Source organism: Dermacentor albipictus, chromosome 3, assembly GCF_038994185.2.
Source record: "Dermacentor albipictus isolate Rhodes 1998 colony chromosome 3, USDA_Dalb.pri_finalv2, whole genome shotgun sequence".
In the NCBI taxonomy this organism is placed as follows: Eukaryota; Metazoa; Arthropoda; class Arachnida; order Ixodida; family Ixodidae; genus Dermacentor; species Dermacentor albipictus.
The window spans coordinates 134403717-134419405 of NC_091823.1; the positions used below are offsets into that span (position 1 = coordinate 134403717).

The window sequence follows — 15689 nt, forward strand, 5'->3', positions numbered from 1 at the left end:
ACAAATGTACTTGGAGGAGCAGAAGCAGGAAGCTCAACAGTTGAGGCATTCAAAGAAAAGCCGTGATGAGTAAATCGAGAGCTACAGACACAATAAAAGGAAATTACAAACGACTTACTTATTTGGTGGTGAAAAGCTGAGGCAACAGATGACATCACATACACTGTCAAACCAGACAGTATTCAAAAACTGCAAATGTTGCAGGTCCAAGTAGTTAATTGTGCTATTTCAGAAAAACTTTGAGCGCTTTTTTGAAATGCTTCCTTGTGTGCGTTTAGTATGAAAGGCAAATTAGCAGTCTTTCAAATGTTTGAAATCAGTGAAATGCGCTTTGTTTTGTTTTCTTTTGTTTGCATTAAAGTTAACGATGTTGTTGAACAAGTTATTGCCTGTCCAAACTACTAAAAAAATCGCACGAGGTCCTTGAAGTTACTGTCGGGGTCTCGAAAGTTCTTGAAAACCATTGCATTTTCTTCTTCAATATTGCTACGAACCCAGTAGAACAACTGTCATGGAGTAAAAGCCTTGGCTGAACAGGGGCTTATACGAAGAGCACAGGAAGACTAGAAATGCAGTAGTAGGCATGGAGGGCCCCGAAAAAAATGTGCCACATCTGCTCGTCTGCCTTATGTTTCCGCATTTACTGTCCCATTTTTAATAGAAGTGCACTTACTGTTTTACTCCAATAAACGCAACATTACCAACTCCAGTGTGGGGCAGTCCTTCAGCCAGTGCAGAACTCTTTCTGTACATCCCTGTCAGCTCTGTCATTTTTCCAGCATTGTAGTACGAGATTTGTTAAACTGGTTTCGTAGAATATGAGCAGTATACTCTTAAATTAGCTATTTATTTGTATGTACAAGTTCAGGTCCTCAGTTTGGTTGCATGACAAATTGCCATACCTGAATAGATACAAGAAAAAATGTTATTAGTTTAATAAAATCTAAACAGTAATAATCACAACAATATAATGACATACATTTCTTTTGGTACGTATACAGCCCATGTCTTGGCACTGTATAAATTCAACTATACATCGCAAGTACTGTGTCCTGACCACTATTATTCACATGTGTAAAACCGTCACAGCAATTCTTCAACAAATATCACAGTGATTAGTGACATACACTTTCTAACTGCTTTACATGAGCATAATGTATACAAATGGCCCCTGTGTACCTACACATGACTAGTGCCACCCGAGTACTATTACTCACAGGTGTAAAATCAACAAAGCAGTTCTTTAAAAATATCACAGCGCTTAGTGACGTACATGCTGTAACTCCCTTGTAAAAGCTTAATACAAACACATGAGCACACAGAAAGCTAGCAGTGCGCCTACATGGAAATACCACCGCCTCAATACTAATTCACAAGTGTACAACCAACCAAGCAGTTCTTTAAAGAATATCACAATGCTAAGTGACATACAATTCGTAACTAGCTTATATAAGATTTATACAAACATGAGAACATACCCAAAGCTATCGGTGCACTTACATGGAAGTGCGGCCATCTGAACACTATTATTTGCAAGTGTAAGCTCAACAGAAAAGTTCGTTATAGTGACGCCCATTTTGTAACTGCCTTATACAAGCTTAGTGCAAGCACAAGAATGCGGAAAAAATAAATTAAAAACTTGCTATATGAATACACAAACAGATCAACACAAATGGTAAACACCGCTTTGAAGACACGTGACCGTGACAAAGCGCAGTGCTGTGCCGATTGAACCTGCCATCCACAAAAGTATTGAGCAATGCTTAAACCACACGCAATAAAGTGCTGAAAGACTGCATTTGTAACGTACCTATATTAATTCAAATTTCTTGAATATAGGGCTCTCTTGCAGATAAGGCATCTGATCCAACTGACCTGATTTTACACCTGCTAAATGCATACAACGCACTCAGATATAACTGGTAATAATAATTATAAAAGGCATTTAAAAACTTGATAGTATGATGAAGATGCATGACTAGAAAAGTTCTGTCCCCCTCATACTTGTTAAAAAGGTGTAAGTACGACACATGTTCCTTTTTTTCCGCAATTGTTGCATTAATGGACACCCGGGAACCTCGAACCCACAAAAAAAAGAAGATACTGCTGTGTTAATAGTGTTGTGAATAATTTTTTTTGAAAGCTTTTTACAGACAAGTTGCAGTCTCGTTTCTGGAGGTTGAGCTGTGTCATGCAAAATAACATGGAAAGTGGTCACATGGGAACATGACACTATGCCATAATGTTCATTTCAGTTGACTCTCTTGCCCTACAAGTCAGTGCTCACTGTGACCAGTGATGGAACAGCAGTGTCTCTGTGATTTTCATCACACTTCTGTCCTATGCCATCTTTACCAGAGTTGGCGGCACATAGATACCCAAATTTCGATAGTGTTGCTTTCTCAGGTGGTTCTTTTTGATTTGCTCAATATCAGTTGGCACTTCAGCTGCATCAAACTTCTTTTTTACCTCTTCAACAACAACATAAACAACAATCTTATGACACCAGTGTTGTCCTAGTTGCCTACAAAGACCAGTTAATCTAGCAACAACACTGACAGTCTCTACTATCTTCTAATGGGGAAGAGGTGTGTCCCACCATGTGTTCCACGTTGTTGTCGCTATGTGGGCTGGCTGGGGAGGCAACAACTGTAATATGTTTGCATATTTTAAAGTGATGCTTGTACTGTGTTATAACACCTTAGTCTTGCACTTGCTGCACAAGAACACTGGCTCACAGTCATGGTGAAAAGCTTTTGTATGTTGAGCAAATGAGTTGTATGCACTACAAAAAAAGTCACAGTGATAGCACACATGTTGCTCTACCAGGCCTGGTGCGGTTCCTTCTGACACTGCTGCTTGCCTCGTACACTGTTGCAGCTGCAGTAGACATGGCCGTCTCTGTATCTATTGCTGCCGTGCCACCTGTCATGGTAACTTCAGGTGGTATCAGGCTCACTTCTGCAACAGAGATGTCGTTTGCCCCTTGAGGGCTCTCGTCATCAGGGCCAATAATTTCGTAGGCATTGTCTCCTGCATCGAAGAACCAATAAGAACAGCCTGAATTAATAAACATTGCTCTAAAAAGTACGGACATCAAAACTTAACCACAAGCTTTGCACATCAGTGACCAGGCTTAAGGAATAATACTTGCAGGAGGAGTTACACAATTGTGTGCGTACATTACAGTTAAGCCTCATTAGAAGAGATAGTCAAGAGGCACGGGAAACATGTCTCACGAAACCAAAAATTTTAAAACACTGAGGAGCCAGACTAGATCACCTTATTATGCATCATCACTAAACTATGTTTAGATATATCTGAAGCAATAATTGCTCAGGGTGGCTTAAAGGGCCCCTAAACCACTTCTTGACATTTTTTGAACATTTCAAGTAAACATGCGCATCAAAATCAGAATGCCGTATCAATTGACGACACCAAACGCCAGAGTGCTACGCACTGTGGGAGCACCACAATATGACGAAAACGACCCCGTGCGCCTCTCTGGACCTATCCAGCAACTCGCAGTTTGTCCTGACATCACCAGGCTGTCTCTGATGATGTCACCAGTTTCCGGTGCTGTCGATTGGTCGAACGAAAGTGTACGACTGCCGGCAAGGCCTGCAAGCAAATACACACTCCTTCTTCCTCGTCGCGTTGCTCGCGATGCCATTGTGGGCAGCCAATGGGGGCAAAGAACAGAAACGCCAACAGAAGGGTCTCCCTATGAGGCTCTTTAACTAGAGTCACCATACAGTTCCATTGTATTGGCAAGGTCATTAGCGCCACCCCTCACAGGATGACGGACCTGCGCGGCAGCAACAGAGCTCGTTGGTGATGGCCTGTCCCGTAACATTTGGAGGTGTACTAGGCGAGGAAAAGACGATACTGTCCAGATGACGTGTACCAGATGAAAGAGTAAAATGTGCAGGGACTACTTTTCGATAATCAAACACGTAGCTCCACTATTACTGCACCGTTTTGAAAAATTCTCGTGGCTACGTGTTCGTTGCCTTAACATGTACAACTGCAACACCGCAACTAAATTTCAACCTCGGTGGTTTAGGGGCCCTTTAAAGAAGACATTCACAGCTTTTTAGCGACTGTAGATTGTGTTAGCTTCCTCCCTAACTTCTGGAAGTTAAACACTTCACTTTGCAAGCCTTGTTGCTCGCAGTGCCTTTGAGGTGCTCTTAGACGCTCGTCAGCTTCGACTGTCGACACTTTCTGCCCAGCACTGTCCTCGTTGCCCTCCTTTTCTAGTTCATGCTAAAGAGACATGCACACTTGACCTGTGTGAGGATTGCGTGATCTTTACGCCCTTCGGAGCACACAAGGTGCATGAAGTGAATGTCTGGGTTGTGTCCCTTCGAAGTAGTGAATACTTGAAAAGTCGTTAGTAACAAAGGTGACTCTTGTGTACAGTGTTGTTAATGTGGCAAACCAACCAAACCATTTTCAGATGTCTCTTACAGCCAAGTGTATCTTGTAATGAGATTCTACTGTACTGAATATTTTTCATCTATGGATCATCTGCATGTACATATAGTCACAAAGACATGCTGTGTGGAATGGCGAATTAGGAAAAAGCTCGTACTCTTACTTTTTGTCCCTAACATAATCAGCTGATAATAATATGATAAAAAGCAGGTAATGAGGCAAGCATGGAACATAATCCTTCAGCTCTAAACAGTTTTTTGGGCCCGCATCATTCCCTCATGACATAAGGAAACAACTTGATTGCAGTAATGGCTGCATGTGATCTGAGTTGATTGAAACAAACAATACGTAAGGTTGCCCTGTATGTAATTTTATCAGTGCTTTTTAGATGTCCTGCTGGCGATCCTGGCTGCACAATGTTTCTCATGCTTTTTGGCACGATTCCTTTATTTTCCACTCCACTCTTTTTTCTGGTTTTATCCCGTTTCCATTCCCCCTTGCATAAAATAGCACACCTGAAGTATCAAATCTGTTGAATTATTGTGTGTATCATACCTGTTAACATGCGGGATTCTCTGTGGTCTGTTGTATTTTTGCGCTGTACAAGTCAATTCAAAATGAAAGATGGAATGTCCGTGATTTTAGTTTAATTGTGTATATATATATATATATATATATACATGCATATATATATATATATATATATATATATATATATATATATATATATATATATATTTATATATATTTATATATATATATGTCTCTCTCAATGTTTTGAAATATATGTACATTCAGGAGTGCCTGTATGCTCTTCTCCCCTGCTCCAGTGACGAAAAGGAGAGCCTTTTTATGTAGCACAGTAAACCATTCACATGTTTTCGCTGTGCCCATTACATCACTTATCATATGGATCTGTCACAATACAGCGTAGCAGTGGTCTATAATACTAACTCATCCCAACAAAACTATACATTAGCACATACCGACATGCTGTGAAACAGCTGTTGCAAAGCCGCTGGTACTGGCAATTTCCGCAGCACTGCAGTGGTACAGCCGAGTGCCACCTGTATAGTGACAAATGCATATGCATGTTAGCAACTCACTAGTTGCTGATGGTTTCATAAGCTTTACACTACACAATAAAGTAATCTAGACAACTTTGTTGGAACAAATACACATAATTAGGACACCACTTAAAGACTAACACGATTAATTGCCCCCAATCTCTCACTCACTAAGGGATAATACTACTGAAACATCGGTGGAGAGCTCAGATTAACACAGTCCATAAAGGACAAGCTTTCTTTGAGGAAAACAGCTATAACAGCGGTTAGTTTTCTTGATCATCTTATGTGCTAGCTTTGATTTAAATGTCATGCAGTACTATAAAATATGAAGTGCCGCATTTCTAGCAGCAGAAGGCGTCATCAGCCTCATGGTACAACTGATTTTTGCACTGTTTGTGTCAGTGAGCCGACACATACAAAGAAAACCGAATTCACACATACATATACAGTGCCAAGTGCACTCCTCCTTCTGAAAACGCAGCCACCAGTTCCAATGCTGCTGAGGAAAGGTTATATAGAGTGCGAGACTGCATGGAACTACCACTTATGACTGTAAGTGTATGATCTGCTGATTGGAGAGGTAGTCACATGCTATTTCTAGTCTCTTTTAGAAGCATTACTAAAGGATGAATTAAAATCTATTCATAAGTCATGAATTTCACGCATCCACGGTTTGGTTAAATACCTTGTGAGAAAAAGACATGTTTACCTGGAACAGCAATATTTTTTCCTGCTGCAAAATTTTCCTTCGAATTAATGAAATAACTTTACAGCATCATAATATATTGTGTTTCGCGCAACTACTTCCCAGCAGTGGCGAGTTACAGTGTTTATATCTGACTCATTGGGCGACAATACTGCCAAACACAAATGCTTCACGATCACGAGAACACATCCCTCGCAGAGAATAGCAACCATATATGCCTCTGTGAGACATGATCGCACCTTTGCGGTCAAAATGTACATTAGAATGGCACCACCATCTGATTAAAAAAAAAGCCTCAGTACAAGGCAGCAGCCAACTGCATAATGTGAAACTGCAACTGATGTCCACTTACTGGTGGCCTGGGTTCGAGTCACTTCTGGCAGTTGACTGGGTGCTGATAAATGCACGTGCTGGGTTGTCCCTACAAAACATACGGGGTTATGTCAAATGTTGAAAATATTTATACACCGGCATTTCATAAGTTGCAAAACAAATGAGTAAACTAATAAACAACTGTAATGTAAACAGAGTACACATAATATAGGCTGTCAACTGGTAATGCATTAATCGAAAAACCTAGTGCATAGGAAAGACTATATGTATACACACGAAGCTGACACACAATTCAATTCGCTCTAGGTTTTTCCGTGCAGTATATTAAAATATTATGTCTTGTGGTTAGAGCAAAATTAGTGTAAATTACGCACTAAGTTATGTACCCTGGAAAACTTTTCTTCAGTATGCACCTGTGCGCGCTTCGAATGAGTAGCGTTGTAAAATTTACGTACATGGCATTTAACATGGTTGCTGCACACGGATTTCCTTTGCCCTGTGTCGTGTACAGTGAGCTACATATATCTGCCCCCCCCTTTTTTTGTACTAGCCATACTGCGTGCCATTGCACTTATACGCACGTCAATAAACCTTACGACACAGAAATAAAAAAAAGCGCCAATCACCCATGCCTGCATGTCGTAGTGGGCCTAACCTAACCAAGCATGGGCTGTTGCTTTTTGTAGTAAACACAGGCACCGTGCTCATTGCAAGTATGTATCATGTCACTAAGCAAATATGCAATTTCATTGTACCACTATTTTTTTATCACATGGATGTATCTGTTGAGAGGCAAGACAAAAAGCAGTCACTTATCAGAACTAATCAGCTTTTTTAAAACACATTTCTAACTATTCAATGACACTTGCTGCTATGTGTTTGTCTCCAGAGAACATACTTGATTTGACTTTCCAATAAATATACCATGTTAAGATGACTGCCTGGAGCACATGAGAATTTTCATCTTGGTGTAACATACTGTATCTTGATTTTTGTTACATTTGGTCAAATGGCACACCCAATATACCCACATACTAGTTTTCTTGTCCAAATTGCATGGCAATGTATTTTGATTTTTTGGCATTGGCTCCTCTGCACTACGTGAAGTCGCGCGGCACTGGCTCTTTCACATCCTCGTGTCCTTGCAGCTGCCTTCTTGAGTTATATAAAGCGGGTGCCTGGAAAATATATGCAAAAGTCAACACAAGGGCATGGTGCAAAACAACATCAAGACAGTCAAGGCCATGGCAATAAAAGAAAGTCTTAGCTCTTAGTCTTTTTAGAGAAATGCATGCAAAACATCCAAATGACTGCAACAGTCAACTGCTAAATTAACTTCAATTTTAGATTTACACAAAAAAGAAATAACGGACAGTTCATCCTCGTTCGGCACGAATGTTAGAATACTCCTGCTAATGAATAGAATATTGGTCATTTTCAGACATCATAGGTCTGTCATGAGCCTGGTGTATCGCAAACACCATTTGTGACACATCCTAAGCACGTGCCCAGTGTGCCCCCCGCACCATCCCTGGTTGTGCCACTGCTGAAGCCATAATTTGAGGACTATAGCTGCAAACATGATGCTCAGTAGGGATGAAAATATTGTCCTTCAGTTCAATGGATATATGGATGTGCCTATAAAAAAGGGTAACGAGGCTTGTTATGGCAAGCTTACCCACATTTCAATACTAACAAGAAAGTTCACTGCGGCCTGCATCTAAGCTTACTAAAAGGCATGAACTTATTTTCATGTATGAGGTGCACAATGGAGTTCATTTTTGACACAGCCGACTACTGCTGCACTTTGAAATCTAGCATTTTAGATTCTTGAAGGCATGTAAATATTGCAGTTAAACCGCAGTTATTGGTTTATTACACCAACCTATTGTTCTGTGTACGACAGACTGGTAACACGGAATTAAAGCAACATTTTATTTAGATATTTTATTTCTCTGCTAAAAATATTCAAGCGATAAACACATTTTGATCTGCCATGCAATAGCAAAATGCACACATTACGCTTGTAACCCCCAAAGGAAGGCTGATTTAGCTATTCATATGACATAACTCTGACACGCCAACTCATATTAGCAAATGCACAGGCATGTCCAAAACAATAAGCGTATGCAAAGCGCCCTTGCAATTGTAATTCCACACAGCAGCCGTTATATTCGATGCCGATGCATAACTAGCTGCTCGACAATTCACCGAGTTCGTAGACATAAGCATCCTTTCAGTTTCGCACCATGCACGAAAACCGCAACAGGAGACAAAACCAGACCTACCTATAATCACACCATTTCAATACATGAGCAAAAACAGTTCAGTTTTAGGGATAAACACTGTGAGAGCGATTTAGTGCGTGACGGCGACGAGCGACAAAACGGGCCGTCGCTTGAACAGATGGCTCGGTTCTGGAAATCTAGAAATCATCGCTCGTCGCCCGAAAGTGCTATGAGCGACTAGCCAATAGCACGAAGCCGGAACTAGATGTACATCGCTCAAATACTACCGATTGTAGCGCGGAACGAGCAAATGATTCAATTTTTATACGTGCAAGGATAAGAACCAACGGCAAGACCTCCGGAAATATTTTATGCTACTTTTTTAGTAAAATACATCAACGTAAATTACTAAAGCACGCGTCACGCGTGATTGCAGCCCTCATGCCGGCAACACCGGGGAGGCGTCGCTCAATATCGTCGCTCGCACGGAGTACGACTTGTAGGCGACGAGCGAACGCGACAGCCATCTCCATCGCGTCGCTTGTAGCTGCAGCGCGCAAGATCGCTTATATGGGGTTCATACTCTTTTCAGCATAAAACATGGATTCCTCATGCGTTTTCAGTAAGTTCAAGATAACGCGCCCAACTGACCTCTTGCAGCATGCAGCTGAATGCCTGCGGCAAAGTTTGTAACTAGCACTGGTGCTGCACCTAACGTCAGTGGTCGCAGATTCCCCCTGTGCGAGACACCGTCAAGCGCGCGGTTTAGTTATAAAAAAAGCATGCTGCCAGCAAAATGACGCCTTCTGTTATGTGATTCCTTAGTTCAACAGCGTTCCGTACACTGTAGACTGCTAAACTGAATAAATTCAAACACACAAAACGTACGCTAATCACGCTCCGCATAGGCTCGGAATCACGGGCTGGTGAACGAACCATTTTAAGCGTCCTCTCGCCTGGCGTCTTATTGAACATACCATAGTTCTGGCAGCGTCCGCGATCTTTAAAGCTCTTACGGACAACGCAGCGTGATAAAATTACATGCAGTTATCGCGACGACTGGCTTTTTCGATTGACATGGAGAGACACAGCGCGTATGCCTAGTCCTTTGTCAATCGCGTCGGCTAAGCGCAGCGACGACTTCCTGGCGATAGCATGACATATACGGAGAATGTGCACCTAAGTTAGAATTCACTTACCGTGGAGGATTTGCTGTTATATCCAAGGCATGACGAACGACTGTCGTGTTTTCGTAGCGACGCGAGATGGCTGACATACGATCTCCGTTGGCTGGCCTTCGCGGCGGCGGTGCAGCTCGCTGTACGGATCACCTTTCTCCGGTGCTGTGTTGTTCCGCGATTTTAAGCGCGCGCGCGCGGTGGAGCAAATCCGAGTGAAAAAGTAGAGCGCTCGCTACGCGTTCCTTTGAACTGCGGCGGCCTGTTCTCTTAGAAGCAACTGCATGTAATAAAGCCACAATTAGGTTTCTGGTCTCCTGTAACAAAATCCCGCCGGACAGATGTCCTATTCTGCCGTCTAAGAATAGGACACACTTTTGGCACACATAACTTCTTACACACGGGAAACGAGCCTCCAACCTGTGGTAGATGCGGGGAGAGGCTGACCGTCCTCCACATCCTACTGGAGTGTCGGGAAGCCGAATCCGAAAGAAAAAAACATTTTCTCTTAGCATACCGGCACCACATCCCCCTTCATCCTGTTAGGTTACTTGGCCCAGAACCACTCTTTGACACCAACGCCGTCCTAGGTTTTTTGAAAGATGTTGTGTTGCATATTATTAGCCCCACACGTTCGTAGCGCTTCCTCTCTTCAAAGGATGCCGCTCCGATAATTATTTTGAATAGCACATGCCTCTAGGCCCTTGTGGTTCAAGGGCTCTGGCGAAGCAGTAGTGCTGTAAGCAATTTAACATCTCGCATATTTTAAACAATGCATCATTCCTTTACGATGGATTTTAATGTTCATAGTATTCGTCATTAGTCATCGCCATAATTTTATAGCACGTAGATTTTACGCACTTTACAGCGACTATTTTTAGGCCACTTTACAGCCAAGTCACATCTTCCGTAATACATCGTTAACATTACCACGTGTCATGGCGCTCTTTGGCCAAACCTGGCCCTTGCGCCACAAAACACAACACAGCATCATCATCTTAGAAGCAAAACGATGTGTTCTTTGCTCAGCGTGCATGAATGATACATTGCCATGTTCGGGGCCAGCCACCTACAGTTGAAGCAGAAGATTACGCTACGTTTTGTTCTCTAATGCCGCAAGAGTAGTTCTACTCCCTCTCTCTCTGAAGGGCAGAGTGAAAAGCACATTTCACTCTCTCCTTGGTGAGAGAGTGAACAATGCATTTCACTCTCCTCGACATTTTGCGAGAGTAAAACGACGCTTTGAAGAGTGAACCGGCCGCTTCACTCCTGCGATACCCTTCCTAGTTTTTAGAGTGAATGAACAAAGGGATGTCTGTATAGTATATATAGGGCCGTACAAATTTAGTGTCGAACTATCAGGCTATATTGCTGTTGTCAGTGTCATTGTTTTTATTATCGTTATTGCCGGTGGTAGTGTTGCTGTCGGTGTGGCTGGTCTTAATTTCCCAATACTGGGGGTATTTCATATAAGGCTAAGTTTCATGTACCAAGTAAAATCAGCCAAAACGGCTTTGATAGCTTCCAGGATATAATGCAATATAATATATTATATATATATATATATATATATATATATATATATATATATATATATATATATATAATATAGACATAGATATAAATATTATAGATATAAATATTATATATATATATATATATATATATATATATATATATATATATATATATATATATATATATATATATATATATATATATATATATATATATATAATTTATATAATATATATGTAATATATATAGTATATATTAATATAATTAATTATATTATATATATATATAAATACATATTTTATATATATATATATATATATATATATATATATATATATATATATATATATATACATATATATATATATGGGCATGTTCAGATAAGAACGGTAATCGAGGTCCCATGACCATTTTTTGTTTTCAATGAAATTTTTATATCTGATGGGCAAATGTGTCCACAGAAAGGGATGAACCTTAGTTTTGCAAAAAACTTCGTAGTTTTCTCGGAAAAAAATCGTATGTCACAAGAGGTGGAGAACGTCGTTTTTGCCACTTCGCAAAGTTGCAAGTTTGGAGCCTCACTGCATGCACAATAAATTTTTTCCGCACATAAGTACTTTTTCGTTACCTCTTTGCAACGTGTACTATATGAGCGAATAAAAAAACTTTTTCTTGCTGTGTCAATCTTCTAAATAAAAAATGGCAAACTTGGCTTTCCGAGCTACACGGTGCAAAAAAGGCACTTTTCAGGGCAGCCTCAGGGCAAGATGCGTAAAGATATCCACACTTAATCTTTTTCTCAGTATTTTCCGGCTACATTTACTCACTTTAGGCAAGTTTTGTAGTTCTACACTTTAAAGATATTTTTCAAAATGGCCTCAAATTTGGCTGAAGTTCAAAAACGTCAAAAAAGTGGCAATTTTGACTTGGATTTTAAAAAAAACATCATCATCGAATTTCATTAAAATTTGCCTGAATAATCCTCAATACTCGATAATATTAGGGTACCAAAAAAGTGTTGCATTATATTGTTTTAAAGTATGAAAATCAATACATAACTGAGTTCATGATTTCAATCCCTACGATTGCTCGGTATCCTCTCTTAGGATGCGCTATCGTGAGAAGCTGGATTTAGTATTGCCTTTTTGTGGGTAACATTTAAACGCTACAGTTGCTGAGTTCATAAGTGTGATTTTTAAGTGTTTTTTTTTCTCTTACAATCAAAGGTCTAAAGAGTACGAAAGCGAATTAGGAGCATTCGCTTTCGTACTCTTCTAACAGTGGGACTTAACTTACTGTAAGCATATTTGAGAACGTTATTTTGGAGTGACGTGTGGTTAGTGGTCGTTTATGCAAACATTTAATGCACCCGTCGCTACTCTCAAAATGCCTTTAACGAGCTGCCGCCGTTCCATGGATGAACCGCGCTTAGCAGCCGCTCCTATAGCTATATAACGCCCGGCGCGACCCTGAATTTCATAGCACCATGTGTGCCGCCACCGCACCGAGGCTTTAACCGCCGCTATCATCTTTCCATCGCAACGCACCGAACGCCTGGCAGTTATACCTCAGCCTTGGACCTTCGACCGAGACAGGCCCGATGAGCGGACGTTGTTGGGATCTCGAGTTTCGCGTGTCGTTTTGCAGGCCTGGTAGAGGGTGGGGTCGTCTTCTGTACTCACGTGGTTTGTCTGCGCTCCCACGACAAGCATACTTGGTATCTCAGTGTCAGCTAGTACGCCCGACCGAACCAGCGTCAGTGTCGACGGCGGGCAGCCTGTGTTAAAAATCCATACATCTATCCATCTCCTTTTTTTGGAAAAGCAGCCCTGGGCCCTGCAGCCGTCACCTGCTCTTCTGTCCCGCGATAATCTTCGGAAGCGGTGAGCTTTTGCATTCATGAAGAGATTTCCGCGGCGAACGTTTTGTGCCGGCTACTCAAGAGGCCACAAACAGAGAATTGAAAAAGGACGTAATTTTCGCGGTGTAAAGACACTCAATGTCGCTGCTCTCAAAAAGTCCTACTACCCAAAGAAGCTCTCCGAGTACGAGAAAGTGACTTCATCTGTCAGAATTGTTACCGTCGGTTCAAGGAAGAGATAGATAATATGCAGGCCGAGTCGACCGAAACATTCGAGGAATTCCGCCCTGGAGAAGAAATCGTAGAAAATTTAAACTCCAGTGTCAGCCTTACCTCCGAAATCTCGCTCCTAAAGCCACCGAGCGCTCTAAAAAAACGCCTCAGACTTTCCTATGCAAAGCGAAAGCAGGAGGAGGTGGCGAGAGCTATGGTGACGAAAATACGATCAGGGATACAGGCAGCATATAATATCCCAGAGACTTCGCGTGCGCCGCAAGAAAAGTGTGCGCAATGCAGCAGGTGGGAAGACAACCTACATGCTGCCTAAAATAGGTGTACGTCCTTTCAAGAGCGTTGCCAGCTGCTGACACTGCTACCACGCAACCTAACTGTGAAATATGTGCAGGAAGTTATTCCAGAGGCAACGAGGTACGTTATTCAAAAATCGAAGAAGATGGTGGATGAAGAAGGCGTATGGTCAACACAGGAGCGATATACAAGATGTAAGCTACAACACGAAGACATTAGCACCGTTTTAGAATATTACACCATGGATGAACTCGATTGCTCTAGACAGACACCGAACAAAAAGGATGTTGTGAGAATCGAAAAGGAGGGAGACAAGGAATGGGTACCTAAACGGTTCATGACGCGGTCTTTGCGAGAAGCATTCCGCCTCTACAAGCAAGCTCACCCTGCCTCCTAGGTTGGCCTCACAAAATTCATATCCTTGCGTCCTAAGTGGGTGAAATGCTCGCCACAGTGGCAAGTGTGTGTTTGCGTGTGCTGTGCAAACTTTCAGTTGTGCCTCGTGGGACTGCAGAACGCCTCCGGAAGGTCGCTTTCTCCCGATGATATGCAGAGTCTCTGCGTGTACCAGGAACCTACTGCGTCATGTTTCCTCAGGAATTGTGAGCAATGTCCACAAGAAGGCATTTTCACTTTGGAAAATTTTGATATGAGCATTGAGGACGAGGTGTTGATTGCTTCATGGGAATACGGTGAGCTAGTTAAAAAAACTCTGACCGCTTCATCATTTATGAGAGAATTTCTAAGAATGACCATGAAATGGATTTCCCACAACTATATCAGATCTGTGCAAGCAAAAGCAATACATGAAGAAAAACAGAGCTGCGAGAGTGGTGCAATTGTTTTGCATTTTGATTTCGCCGAAAACTGGACAGTTGTGCTTCCAGACGCAGTACAAGCGTACCATTGGCAGAAAAGGCAGGTCACCGTGTTTACTTGCGTTGTCACGTCCATAAAATCGACTCGGAACTACGCCGTTATTTCCGACGATATGTCTCATGATTCAGCTCATGCATGTTTGGCTCTGTCAAAAATCAAAGCACACCTGGAAGACAACGCGCCAATCTACACCAAGATAACACATGTGAGCGACGGGGCTCCCGCTCACTTCAAGAATAAATATCAGTTTCATGAGCTACAACGGAGTGAATGTCAAGAGACGAAATTGATGTTTTCGGCCACTGCACACGGCAAAAATGCTTGCGACGGCGTTGGTGGGCTTGTGAAACATCGAGCATCACACCACAACTTGCGGAAGCCTGCAAGTGAGACCATACAAACAGCCAGCGGCTTCGTGGACGCAATTCAAGGAACGCTAAAGAATATCACCATTCTGGAGCTCTCACAGAGGGAGCTTGCAGACTTTCGCGAAATGAAGAAGGAAGAATGGAAAACGGCAAAGAATGTGCCTGGAGTTCAGACACTCCACATGTGGAAGTACGTTCAATCAAATGAAGACAGTGCATCCTACGTGGCATCCACCGCTGCTTCGGAATGGAAGAGACTGTGATCTGGTTTGTGCTTCGGGCTGGACAATGTAATGTGCGCATACCGAAGTCAACTGCTGCCGTTTATTTCTTGTTACGATTTTCTGAATTGCAATCGGCACATAAAGCGGCATACAATTTGTGAATTCTGTCCCGATTAAAACTCCTGCTTATTAAAAACCTTGCAGATAAATTGTCCCCCTCAGAAGACGACGTTTTGTCTCCTGATAGTGCCCTGTCGAACCATTGAACACAGAGGTAAACAGATGCAGGTGCGGAAACGTCGGCTTCAGAAATACATTAATATTCATTTTTATATATAAAAACTTTTCTAAGCACC

At 41.9% G+C, this 15689-nt stretch overlaps 2 protein-coding genes across 2 annotated transcripts; one reads left to right on the top strand and one right to left on the bottom strand.

Annotated features, from left to right (window-relative positions):
* Positions 1-2324: 2324 nt before the first annotated feature.
* Positions 2325-10113, bottom strand: LOC135904959 (uncharacterized). Its single transcript, XM_070536723.1, has 5 exons — positions 9977-10113; positions 7585-7727; positions 6569-6637; positions 5427-5507; positions 2325-3033 (listed from the first exon to the last, which is right to left on the bottom strand). The coding sequence occupies exons 2-5, from the start codon at positions 7631-7633 to the stop codon at positions 2798-2800; spliced, it is 435 nt and encodes a 144-aa protein (XP_070392824.1). The 5' UTR covers positions 7634-7727; positions 9977-10113; the 3' UTR covers positions 2325-2797.
* A 4296-nt stretch (positions 10114-14409) lies between these two features.
* Positions 14410-15372, top strand: LOC135904949 (uncharacterized). Its single transcript, XM_065435947.1, has one exon. The coding sequence runs from the start codon at positions 14410-14412 to the stop codon at positions 15370-15372; it is 963 nt and encodes a 320-aa protein (XP_065292019.1).
* The last annotated feature ends 317 nt before the right edge of the window (positions 15373-15689 follow it).